This window comes from Arvicola amphibius, chromosome 9, assembly GCF_903992535.2.
Source record: "Arvicola amphibius chromosome 9, mArvAmp1.2, whole genome shotgun sequence".
In the NCBI taxonomy this organism is placed as follows: Eukaryota; Metazoa; Chordata; class Mammalia; order Rodentia; family Cricetidae; genus Arvicola; species Arvicola amphibius.
The window spans coordinates 42,228,666-42,242,059 of NC_052055.2; the positions used below are offsets into that span (position 1 = coordinate 42,228,666).

The 13,394-nt window shown below is 52.5% G+C and overlaps 1 protein-coding gene across 1 annotated transcript in view; it reads left to right on the forward strand.

Moving 5' to 3' along the window:
* Positions 1-3,553: 3,553 nt before the first annotated feature.
* The window catches only part of Mpped1 (metallophosphoesterase domain containing 1), a 62,250-nt gene continuing 52,409 nt past the window's right edge, over positions 3,554-13,394 (forward strand). The window contains 3 exon segments of the mRNA XM_038343951.1: positions 3,554-3,760; positions 3,762-3,778; positions 10,993-11,174. Of these exon segments, the coding sequence (XP_038199879.1) occupies positions 3,554-3,760; positions 3,762-3,778; positions 10,993-11,174 (406 nt within the window).

A 13,394-nucleotide genomic window follows, 5' to 3' on the forward strand; every position in this document is an offset into this window, starting at 1 on the left:
CTCATTGCGTGCTATCTTGTTTCTAAACTCTGTTTTCTTCCAGATGCTACTGTCTGGAAACACATTTTTTTTTTGTTTATGTATGCATTTACCCTCTGCTCCAGCCCCTCCTTGGGGACAGGGACCTCTTTATGTTTTCAGTGTTTTTATTTATTTTTCTTTTTGCACAAGGGAAAGGGACAGAAAGTGGGAACTGAAATTTATTTGTTGAACAAGATGGATTCCTTCTTTCCTTTCTTCCTTCCTCCTTTCCTTCATTTCCTTCCTCCCTCCCCCTCCCTCCTTCCTTCCTTTTCTTTAATCCTTTTCTTCATTCATCCTTCCTTCCCTCCCTCCCTCCCTCCTTTCATTCCTCCTTCCTTCCCTCCCTTTCTTCCTGTTCTTCATCCTTCCTTCCTTCCTTCCCCTCCTTTCTTCCTTCTACCCCACTTCTCTGCATCTTTCCCCAACCTCTGGAGTAGTCCTGGCAGGACCCCCTCTCCCAGATGATCTGTGAGCTGTTCAAGGTTACCCCACGGACAGGGAACCGACTCAAAACTTTGTCACCCACCGTGCACATTGGGACCAGGTGTGAGCAATTTCCCCCGCTGAAAGCCGTTTTTCCCAGGAAGCTCCTCTCCCTCAGTGGACTGCGGAACTGCATGCGGGTGTGCTGGCGGCTGCTGCAACAGCCCATACACATGAAATGGAAGCTCAGAAGGAGGCACTGGGTTCCCGGTTTCCTTGGTTTCTCTAGGGCAGACCTGCGGTGAGTCCTCTTTATGTGAAGCGCAACACGGCACGGCAGGGCTGGTACCCTGGTATTCCCTGCCTGCCTCTTCCCTCTGAATCTCCTGCTGCCAGGCAGCTTTCCCACTGAAGTGTCTCTGCTGGCACCTGATTACCGGGTTGTGGGGAGGCAGTGGTGTGTTGTGGCTTCCCTCGATTCCTCTTGGTCCAGGCTGGGCCCCGTGTGACCAGCACTCTGATGGGCTGATGGCATGGGAATGTCAAGGGAAGAAGACTGTGACTCCTCAGGCTTGGACTGGGCTCTACAGACACCCATTCTCTGCCAGGTCTGTGCTGGGTGCTAGGGAAGGAATCTGACCAGACAGAACTGTCCATATGCATGCATATGTCAGTACCATCCATCCATCCATCCATCCATCCATCCATCCATCCATGTTTTTCATCCATCTGTGAAGCTCTGTGATGGCCACCAGGGAGAGACTGGATGCATTCACTGAGCACTTGCTGCGTACCCCCAGGCCATGTGACAACCATGTTTTCATGGGTGTCATCTTGTTTACTATTCACAAAACTCTGAGCTGGGGGACTCTTGCTCTCTCGTGTTGTGGGTGACCAGACTGCCCATGGGAGCGTCTGCCCATGGGAGCGTCGAGCACTTGCTTGTGGTCACAGCTGGTAGCATACAGGAATAAGTCATGGGGACATCATCTGCTCTTACCAGATATCCAGGTTTCTCACAGGACCCCCAGCAGGAAGGTTTCTGGTCCAAGGTCTTGGTCCGCTTAGAGGTGAATGGTGAGTGGTTGTCACCACCTGGACAGGAGATAGTGACTCAGGCTGAGAGAGCAGGATTGGGCCAGGAGGTTTGGGCTGGTGTTTTCAGCTTTCTGTGTGACTCCGGGTCAGATTCTACTTTATATTTCTCTCTCTCTCTCTCTCTCTCTCTCTCTCTCTCTCTCTCTCTCTCTCTCTCTCTCTCCCTTTAATTTCATATTTAGCATCTTTAAAAATATTTAAATTTTATTTTCTGTGCATTGGTGTTTTACCTGCATGCATGTCTGTGTGAGGATGTCATATCCTTAGAACTGGAGTTATAGACAGTCATGAGCTGCTATGTGGGTGCTGGAAGTCGAACCCGGGTCTTCTGGAAGAGCAGACAGTGCTCTTAACCACTGAATCACAGGGTGTTATATAGCCCAGGCTGGGCCTTAAAGTTGAATGATCTTGAACTCCTACCTCCCGGTTCTCCCCCCTCCACCCCCCGTCTCAAGGACTGGGCTTACAGACATATCTCACCATATATCTAGCTCTCCCATCTTTGTGAGATGAGGTCTGAAACTCACAGTTATCCTCCTGCCTCAGCCTCCTGAGACTACTGCTGTACCTACCTTGCCTGACAGGACTGTCCCTTTCTTTTCCTGTTTTGAGAGGAGAGATTATTGCTGTTTTATTTACCTTGTATGGGGATGATTGAGAATTTTTTTAAGAATTAATAACCCGTTTCTTCTCTTGCACGTAATTAAAATGTTCTCCAGTCTCTAATTTTTGTCATTTTCATAATCTAATTTGTTTTCGGAGTGTGGTCGATTCCCTTCCGAACACAAACAAGGGGGATTTTTCTTCCTTTAATGTGACTGGGATCCAAGTGTCCAGGAATCATTTAAACTACGTGATTTTTCTCCTTGGTTAATACAGCATAAGCAGGGCCATTGGAGGATCTTAAAAATCACAAACCCCAAAACAAGGCAAAAAAAAAAAATCTCCAAGTCATTGCTCACACAATTAAAAAATTACTCAGAATGGGATGAGGGAACCACGGTGTCAGTGACCAAGGCAGGCACAAGTCACCAAGATAAATGCTGTTCTCACTGGCCTGGCCTATGCCTCCAGGCTCCACACGGCTGGCTCAGAACCTGCTGCAGGGGAGTTTAGTCTAGTTAAATTCATCGGCAAACCGCAACCTTTCCACTGAGAGAAAAGTTAAGAAAAACTATAGAATTTTCGCTGTGTGATTGGGTGGGTTCTTGGATCCCGGGACCCTGCTGGGGCCAGGGAGGGAGACCCTCTCCACCAGCTTTTCTCCTGGGACCACTGTGCTGCCTCCGCAGAGGGGTTGTATGGCCACTGCTTGGAAAACCCCTCCTCTGGGTGCCTCCAAAAGATGTCCCGAGGTTAAATTGATGCTAAAGAAGGAATTTTCATCCTGTGCTCTTCTACCTGCTTAGACTTGCTGGGGTGAGGGTGTGGCTCTGCGGATGTGTTTGGGGGGTATGTGGGGAGGAGCTGGAGTTAGACAGGAATCCTTCTTGTTCCCCAAATCAGAAAAATAGAAATTTAACTTCCTTGTTTACAAAATACCAGCCATTGTCTCGTCCCCAGCTCAGCTACTGTGTAGATTCCAAGAATCTTGTTGGAGGGAAAAAAAAAAATGTCTGAAGTATTTAAACATGTTGGACCGCACATGCATCCGTCCATGGCATCGCGGGCTTTTTTTTTTTCTCCTCATGGTCTTCTCCCTCCCTTCTCTCTTCCTTTTTACCAAAGTATATTCATCAAACTGCTGAGTTGGAAAGATTTGTAATGAGTTTTTGAGCTGTGTGCGACTGTGTTTTTTCCCCCTTCTTCCCCCCACCCTTTCCCTCTTTCTAAATCTTCATCTGACATTAAATAAAACAAATCCCAAACAGATTAACTGTCGCATGGTTCTGCTCTGTCTCTCCAGTCTGTTTGCAGGTCTGGCGGGGGACCCGGCAACGGCGACGGAGGCGACGGCGGTGGCGGCAGCGGCGGTGGTGGGAGATGCCCGGGTGGCCCACGGAGGTCCATGTGGCGCTCTAGGTGGGATGCTGGCATCCTGAAGGCCGAGGCCCTGGCCCTGCTCCCCTGCGGCCTGGGCATGGCGTTCTCTCAGTCACATGTGATGGCGGGCGCGCGGCACCAGCATGGCCGGCTCATTATTGAGGTGGACGAGTACAGCTCCAACCCCACCCAGGCCTTCACCTTCTACAACATCAACCAGGGCCGCTTTCACAGCACCTCACGTGCAGATGTAAGTGCGATGCCCTGGGACCGGGCGGGTACAGGGCTGTGGTTTCCTCCTGGCTTCTGGCTCATCCGTGCACTACACACTCTAGGGGCTCGCGGACCAAATCTCTCTGTGCTACACTCGGGTTAAAGTTGGGAGGGACCTGAGGGAAGCCCCAGACTGGTGGCCCTGGGGACCCACACTGGTCCTTCGGACCCCTTTTATTGGACTAGATGAGTTCTTCAGCAGTGTTTTGAAAGTGAGATGGTTTGCACAGAGAGATTCAAGATTTGATAACGGAACCAGACAATTTCACTACTCGGGGCTCGCTTGTTCTGGGGAATGTCTCGGGGCCGAATTTCAGCTCCTAGTCTGATTTATTCCAACAGGGAGACTGAGGCACAGACAGGGAGAGGGTCTTTGCTGTAGGACCAATACTAGGTTAGGACCCCCATCCTGGATGAGTTGTCTCCTCTCCCTTTTGTTTGACTCCATGCTTCTGAAGTGCTCTACAGAGGAGGTAAGGGGGTCCGGGAACACCTCCTTTCTGTTTCAGACACATTCATAGCATTCTCACTGTGCCTTCTGGGTCAAGGTCACCTTGATCCCACACAGAGTGGGGAGAGACTGATGGCTCCCTGCTGACAGAATGAGAGCTAAGCAGCTGTGGCCGGTGTGGCCGGTGTCACGGGGTTGCTAGAAGGCCCTCTCAAGAACATTAGCTTATCCCTGGGGGTGCAGACACTGAGCTTCCTCTAGGGGCTGGAGCCCTACTTCTGAGTAGTGTGTGGGTTCACAAGGTCCCAGTAGCTGTCACTCAGGGTCACTGTACAATGGGTGAGTTGCTCAAATCCCAGCATGCAGAGGGATGGGGCAGCAGAGTGGTACGCACACCTTCCTTTCTGTGTGGCTGCCTGCAACCCCCGTTCTGTTAAACAGTGTTCTGGGGAGATAATTCCCTGGAAGAAAGACGTCGACGGTGGCAGTCGTGTGTTCTGGAGTCAGGGTTCCAATATGGGAATGCCTTCTTTCACAAGAGCACTTGCCGGAACAATGTTCCTTCCTAGAGGCTTCATCCCATATGGTCAGAAGGTGTCGTTTTTGATGGGTTACTAGCTGAGTACTGTGGAGGATTTAAGCAGCTAAGGGCACCATTGAGGACATGGTGCTTCTTGGTCTTTGGCACCTAGCAGCCTGGTAGGTATGCTGCGGTAGAGGTCCGCCTTTTTTCTGCTTAGATTTGTTGTTGTTGTGTTGTTGGTAGGACTGGAGATGATGATGATACTCAGGTCCTAATGCTAGGGTTGGTCCTGTCCAGCGGGATGTGGGTGAGCCCCAGGCCCTCAGGCAGAGCAGTTGGTGCTGATGGAGTACATTTGTAGATACACTCATCTGTGAATGTCCTGGCCTCAGGGATGTTGCCCTCTGGGGCCATTGGGGAATGTGGCTGGGTTGGATCAACCCGTGGAGACCCTAGCCTGAGGAAAAAAAAGCCACACAGACAGATGATAAGAGAGGAGAGCTGAGGATGGCTCATCCAATTTGGGGTGTCTGGGAACGTCTTTCTGGATGAGGTAGAGTCTAGTTGAGACCTTCAGGATTGGGGGACGATTGGGAAGGGTATTAGGGTTCCCTGGGCTAGGGAGAAGGAGTGTAAGGGTAGAGCCCCCAGAGGGCTGGAGAGCGTGTCTGAGAATCTCAGAGGTGCCTACTGGGTAGAGGACCCCTGAAGGAGAGGTTGGCTACGGGCCCTGGGGCCAGACTGTGTCCTGGGGAAGGGCAGTGAGTGGATGAGTGAGAGAAGGTGCCTGTTCCCGGTTCACCAGGGAGCAGTGGAGGCCGGTCCTTCCCTCCCCTCTCCCTTCCTTTGTTCATTCATCAAGTTCCATGGGAACAGTTAGGCAGCTCGTTGCTTAGAAACATGGGTCCTGGACTTTTCTACCTGGGTGGGGCTCTCACCGTTTGATGCCTCAGTTTCCCCAACTGCAAAGTGATGTTTACAGTGATGCCGAGGGCGCAATAGGGACGTCCCCGTGCAGTGGAGTCATGCGACCAGCTGGTGGTCATCATAGCACGAGCCAGGCCTGGGCGTGGAGCTTAATGCTCAAAGTGATTAGAGGCAGCTGCCTGCTCTCACAGGGCTTACGTTCCAGGCATCAGCTGATGGGCAGCTGTAGGTCATCAGAGCAAGATAGTGCTGGCACTTGTAACAGCAAAAGCCATGGAGAAAAAGCATGGCAGCTTACCTGTCTGTCTGTCTGTCTGTCTGTCTGTTGTCTTCCTGGTCTGAACCCTCTCCTGTTTGGCCTGCTCTAATCGTCAGCGAGAAACCTGGCTTCCATGAGCAACGGGGGCTGAGTGGCCACTGGGGAGCTGGAGGAGGCCTGCAGGCTGTAGGGGATTCCTTCACCACGTGGCCACTCTGCCTCCAAGAGAGGTGTGCAGGGTGGATGCTGCTTCCTGCTTGGTGTCTCATCACTGCCATGGGCTTTGTCCCTGGGGTGAGGGAAGTAAGGGGGAGGGCTATTTAATAATCCACAGTTTGTATTTAGTAAGAACAGTGACGGTTCGGCGTGGCCTCTCATGGAGCTGTTGTGATTTGCTCAGGTGCTCTGAAACCCTGGTGGTAACTTGTCTGCCTTTGCCTGAGTGATGACGGTCTGCAACTGCGACCTCTAGCTGTGGCCCTTGGGGCTGAGAGATCCAGGAGGTTCTCGGAGAGCCCTCCAGGCATCAGGACCCTGGGAATGCAGGTGTCACAGTGGACAGTGAGAGGAGGGACAGTTATTGGCGCCTGCCATGAAGGTACCCGGGGATGGGCACACTCGGTGCTAAGCAAAAACTCTTCCCTCTGCTCTTTTGGGGTCACTGGAGATATGGGTCAGAACCTTTAAAGACTTCTGGGCCCCTCAGGTGGTGCTAGACACTGGAGTATGTAGGGGCAGGAATAGCAGAGCTAGGCCGAGAGGGGACTTCTAGCCCTGGTCCCCAGCACTTGACTGGGTTGACACCTGACCCCTCCTTTCAGAGGCAGAAACTAAGGCTTTGGAAGGGGAATATGCACAGCCAGGACACCCACTTGGCCCTGTGCAGTGGGCTCATCCCGTCCACTAGCTGAGAGGCCGCAGACTCAGGCCGAAGCTGGGCAGGGGCCAGGGGCAAAGCAGGGGAGGACTCGGCATGTACTGCATTCCTAGGCAACAGATATAGCAGCTGCTTCTGGTTTTCCAAACCTTCCAACCTTCTTCCTGCCCCAGGTGTTCTGTGTTGTGTGCCTGTGGATAATTGTATGTGCATGAGTGTGGCGTGTACATGTGTATGCATGTATGCACGCACATGGTATGTGTATGTGTGTGTGGTATGTATGTCTGTGTCCGTGTGCATGTGTTTGCACATGTGTGCATGTGCAGTGTGTGCTGTATGAATATGTGGTGTGTGCACCTGATGACCTGGCGTGTGTGTGTGTGTGGGTGTGTGTGTGGTATGTGTGGTATATGTGTGTGAGAGTGTAGTGTGTGTATGCTGTGTGAGTGTGTGATATGTATGTGCACCTGGCGTGTGTGTGTGTGTGTGTGTGTGTGTGTACTCATGGAGGCCAGAGGTGTGACCCCCTTAGTAGCTATCCACCTTACTTTTGTTGACCTGGATCTTACCACCTCCTTACCAGGAGCCTCCTGTCTCTACCTTCCTAGTGCTGGGATTACAGGCGTGATATCTGATCTGTGGCTGAATCTCTGTCCAGTTTTCAGTTGACTTCTAGGGACTGAACTCTGGGGTCCTTCTGCTTCTGAGGCCAGTGCTTTCCTGATGGAGTTATCTCCTCAGCCCAGCCTCGGATCTTTGCATGGCTATTGTTCCCGTTGCTTCTTTAGCCCGTGTGCTCTGTGTCCTTCGTGGGTCACTCTTTAGGAAAGCCTTCTCCAACTCCTACTGGTCACACATGTCCGGCCCTGTCTCAGCTGTAGATGCTTCTTCTGAGGGGGCACAGTTCCTAGGCACCCCTGTGCTCCCCGCCCATGTCTGGGCCCTTACACGGCAAATGGAAAGAAAGAAGGAGGCAGGAGGGAGGGTGAGGCCAGGAAGAGCCCCGGGGATGCGGGAGGGTCTGGGCTCTGAGGTGCTGCAGCCTTTGAGGGAAGCAGAATGGACCACCCCAGCTGGAAGGGCTGGCTAGCCCAAGGCTGAACGATAGCAGGAAGTACAGGCTGAAGGGTGTGCATGGGCAGGGTGGCCAGGTCACCTTGGAACCCACCCTTCTTGGGCAGAGCACTAGAAAGAGAGGGCTGGGGCAGTTGTGTTGAATGGACAATCTATTCTCTTCCTGCCTTGGGCTTCAGTCTCCTCTTTTACAGGGTTCTCAGACAACATGGCCCAGGCCCACAGCTGTCCATGTTACAGGGACCTCAGACTTCAGAGCCCCCTTTACTGTGGGGCACCGGAGGGACAACATAGATAAGACCTGTGTTGGTGTTTGACACCAGGCATGCTGCTGTCCAGGGTGGCTTTTGGGGACAGAGTTGAAGGTGCTTTACCCACTGAGTGGTCTCCCTGGTCCCGCTGAGGTCAGCTTCTGTGGGTGACACAGCCTGTTCCAGAGCCTCAGTCTTGTCGCCTGTAGAGTGGGAATGCTGGCAGGGCTACTTTGCCAAGGGTCACCGGGAGGAGAGGAGAGGAGAGGAAATGTGAGGACTCTGTTGAGTTCCCTGCTGGCCTCCCAGACACGGGGAGTGGAGCTCGTTCTCTTTTTGTGCAAGGTTGGGCAAGCAGCTTTGCCGCCGAACTGAGCTAGGGAAAGGAGACGTTAGCTCGCTTGCTCTCTGGGGATCTCTAGGCTTCTATCTCCACAGTTCTCAGAAGCCCCGGGGTGCAGGGAAGTAAGATAAAGTTAATTAAAGAGCTCGGGCTCCCACAACCGCTCCCGTTGATGAGAGCCCTCGGCTGCCTGGTGGCCAGGTCGCCTCCTAAGGAGAGACTGCTGGATCCTACCACACTCCCAGCCCCCCTTATTCCTTTTTCTCGATTTCTTTGACTTTGTAACTTTATGGCATCTATAAAGTGTGCGTGTGCGTGCTTGTGTGCGTGCGCATGTTTGCGTGTGTTGGGTGAGATGGGAGAACAAATGGATGTGTTTGGTTTGCCCGGGTTTCAGTGTCCACTGGTATAGGTCACCCAGTGCTGATTGGCTGCCTGGGGTCCAGTCAGCGCTGTGGGGATGGGCAGAGAGCACAGATGGGGGACCCGCACACCCCGAACTGTTTTGGAGAGGAGGTGCTGAGAGTCCTAGCAGACATAGCAAAAGTGAGAATTGCAGGGAGATTTGCCTTCCAGATCTGGTCACATACTGCCTCCTTCTGGAAGCTTCCAGGAACCCAGAACAAGTTAGGGCCCTCTCTGATCTTTAAGCCTTCCATTGCCCTATTAAACTGGGACCGCAGAGACACAGTCTAGTCAAATCTGTGCTGCCTGCAAGCTGTGGGCTCCTGGTGGGCAGGGCCCTTGCTCACTCCTCCCTCTGGCCCTCACTGGCCTCAGAAGTTGGTACCTATTAGGAACTCAGTACTTGTGCTAATTGAACACAGAATGGGTGGACGGCGAGAGGAGACGAGAGCCCAGCACCTTCCTGACTGCCCATCATTGGACTCATTTGGCAAATTAACCTGCCTTTCTAGCTGGCCTATCTCCAAGCTGCCGAGGCTCTCTGTCTTGGCTTAACAGCCCCCAGAGAGGGACCAAGGGTACTACCCACTGTGGTGCCTCAGAGATGGAGGAGAGGCTGGCATGGTGCCTCTACCTGCTGCAGATCCAGCTTGAGGAGGCACCGTACACATTAGCATGCTGAACCCATGTCTCTCATAAGGTGTTAATTAAATTTCTCCGAAGTATATTGTCTGAAAAAAAAAAAGGATAATTAGAAAGATGTCTTTAAAAGTATTTATGTAACTGATACGGTACTGCTTTTGGTTTGACGCATAATTAGATTTAAACACGACTCCTCGAGCGGCGTACTCGTTTGGAGAGGGCTGCTTGTTGAAATGTCATTGCGTTGTTTTTAAGCGTTGTGAGCCTGGTGAAGTCGTTTAGTTGGGGATGCAGTACGCTCTGCGGGGAACACTGGACTGGGGGCCTAAGGCAGGTCCTTGGCTGGCTGCAAGGGCTCCTGGGAACGGGGTGGAGCTCAGTTAGCTATGTTCTTTTAATTTCTGGAGTGTTCTTGTCCAGGAAGGTGCAAGGCCATGGGTTCTGCTTGTGTCTAAGTGACAGTGGCGGAGCTGGGCTCAGGGACCTGGTTTTTTGACTGCAGGGGTGTTGCTTTACACAATCCCAGAAGGCTCTTGGTATCAAAATGACCACATTCTCTTAGTCCTGGGAGGACGCTCACCTTTCTTTTGTGGGGGGGGGGGGGGAAGGGAAGGAGAAAGGGGGAAGGGCCTCGCCTGCTGTTTTCCTGGGCAATGTGGCTTCGGCATCCTGCATCTAATGGACTAGGATTTCAGGCCACTAACCGTCAGCGGGGCAATAGTGCCCCCCAGGGGTGAAAGCTGGTTTTGAGAGGTTGAAAATAAAAACCATAGGCAGCTAGCACAGGAGACAGTGATTCTGTGTTTGTTAAAACTCCACGGGGCCAGCAGTGATAGCAAAGCCGGGAACTGTCCAGAACAGCTGGGCTGTAATTGTCGCTGCGCGTGGGCATGGCGACCGGGCGCTCAGAGGTTCTCTGAGGTTCTCACATAACAAACAAATGAAGCAGACCAAGCAGCATAAGAAAGGTTTATTTTGGCTCAGAGTTGGAGAGGGCACAGTCTGCCATGGCTTGAAAGTCATGATGGCGGGAACGTGACAGAGCTGGTCCCTCTCTATCCAGAATCAGATAGCAGGGCCAGATGACTGCTGGCGCTCAGCTAGCAGGACTCCAACCGTGCTCCCTCCATTCAAGACGAAGCCTTTAGGGAAGGGTTTCACGAACTCCCAGTTCTGTGTTTCCTTGGTGATCCAAAATTCCATCAAGCTGACAATGAAGATTAACCCTTACACTGAGGGACAGAGTGGAAACTGAGGCACAGGAGACAAGAACGTTTTGCTGGACCCGCCAGAAGGCTACACTCGGCTCATGTCCAGTTGGCTACTCTCTGAGCTGCTATGACTGGGAGCATGGAGTGGCTGTATTTTGGGGACCCACTATCCCACAGGATCACAGCTCTGTGACCCCCTGTAACCCACAGCATCTTCTCTCCCTGCAGGGTGGACCCAGTGCCTCACGACGCCCCAAAGCCACCTGGCTACACACGCTTCGTCTGTGTTTCTGACACCCACTCAAGGACAGACCCCATCCAGATGCCCTATGGTGATGTGCTGATCCATGCCGGGGACTTCACGGAGCTAGGGCTCCCGAGCGAGGTGAAGAAGTTCAATGAATGGCTGGGTAGGTCCTGCACACGGAGGGCACCTGGTGCTTGGGAGGACATGGCACCTGGAACTGCTCCCTCCTAGTAACGTGTCATCCCTGCCTTGCCCTGCTCCTCCTGAACCTACCGCTGTGTCTGTCCACCACCTTGGAGACTTCCCTGGCCTCTCAGATTGGGTCTTGTTCCTCCCTCCCATGCTACCCTGGGCTGTGACGTCCCACTTATTTGTCGAAGTCTTTGGTATCGGAGGCCTTCCTGAAGGGACTTGACTCCCTGTATATGGTCCACCCATGTTTTCAGCCTTGAGTGCCTGGCACAGGTGCACACAGTGCAACTGGTAGATGAATGAATGAATGAATGGCTGAGTTGGTGTGAGAAGAATGACTGTTTGGGAACCGTGATGCCAGGGCAGGTTCTTTACTCATTTGCTTGTGGCTCAGTCTCCAGTGAGAAGACCCTGTCTGCTCTGTGATCCCATGGAGTCACAGGGACCTGAGGTAGTTTATCCCGTGGGCATCAGCTGGTGTTGGTGAAGAAACTGAGCACAAGTCATGGGTGGGGCTTTGTCCCAGTGCTTTTCCTTTCCCAAAATAAAGCTATAAACTAACATGCTCCTCCCCTAGCATGCTCCTCCCCTAGCATGCTCCTCCCCTAGCATGCTCCTCCCCTAACACGCTCCTCCCCCAGCACGCTCCTCCCCTAGCATGCTCCTCCTCTTGCAGGCTCCTCCCCCTAGCATGCTCCTCCCCTAGCAGGCTCCTTCCTTTAGCAGGCTCCTCCCCTAAATACTCCCCCACCCAATACCTAGGGTAGGGAATTTGCATGTTCTGGATTCTGTGGAAAAGTCACGGTGAAGTGTGGCTCTTTCTCCGTCTTGGGGAGGGTTGGACAGATGGATGGCTCCTGTGTAGCCTGGTGCACTGGTCTGCTGTCCTGGAGAGAAGTAGGTGTGTTGATCCCTTCCCTAGGAAGCTCCCCAGACTATCCAGTCCTTTGCTGCCCCTGGGAGTGCCCTGCGCAGCTGCCTGGGATCTGTGGAGCAGGAGCCAGCCATGAGACGGGTAGCCATAGTGAGTGAGAGGCCTGACTCTGCCCGTGGAGACAAATATTTACTAGCAGAGCTTTTCTTCCACTTGGCAGGCTTGGCTCTTTAAATATTGATTTTTCAAATGGGGAATTTTAATCCAGGCTCATTTGGGCTAGAACATGGGAAAGCTAGGGTAGGGGAGTATGTAGCCAAGACCAGTGGTAGCCAGGTGCTTGCCTCCTTCAGGGTTCTCTATGCCAAGGGTAGCTCTTTAGAGCTTCCCTCTGGCTGGGTCAGGGTCACCACAGTCCAGATACTGTGTGCCAGGCTGGCATGGCAGGTTCTTTTTTATTCTCTGCCTTGGTGAAGTTGTGGCCATAGTTTTGGTGAGATGTTTCTTTGTGCATTCGCTTTTGACAGATGAGACTTCATGGACCCTGCAGTATGGTTCAAATACTTGAGCTGAGTGGCCTGTTGACCTGGATTGCTAGGGGACCATGGGGGTGGGCTGTGGCTTTCTCCAGGGCAGGGAAGTCTTCAAGGGGAACTTGACTTGGAGGCTTGGGCCTTGATAGAGGAGTTGAGAGTCAGTCAGTACAGGGTGTGGTCAGATAAGGTTTGGGGCAAAGCATGGGACCCCAAAGACTTCCTCCCATAGTCCTCTCTTCTTGGCTGCCTTGAAGCATTTGGAGAGGCCTGGGGTGTCACCGTGTAGGGTGAGCTCCAGGCTGGAGAGACGAAGCTGACCTCTGTTCTTGTTTCGGGGCCAGGAACCAGCCACTTTGTGGTAATGTTATTGGTTGCTAGAGTACTGCTTCTGCTGGGGGAAGAGAGACTCCCAAGGGCTTGGAGATTCTGGCTGGGAAATAGTTGTGTGTGTGTATATGTGTGTGTGTGTGTGTGTGTGTGTGTGTGTGTGTATGTGTGTATGTGTGTAGTGCATGTGGATACAGCATGTGTTTCCTGAGGGTCTACTTTGTGGCCTCCTGTGTAGAATCATCCCCTTCAGCCCTAATGACCCGAGGGAGTAGCTATTGCTAGCTCCATTTCACAGAGTAGAAAATCAGGGCCCAGAGAAGCAAAGCAACTTGCCCAAGGTCACACAGCTAGCGTGTGGCCGAGCTAGGGTTCACACTCAGGCAGTAGGATTCTGCTGTGGGACTCTTAGTTGCATTCCTTGCTCTGCCCAAGAACTAATAGAGTGGGTGTC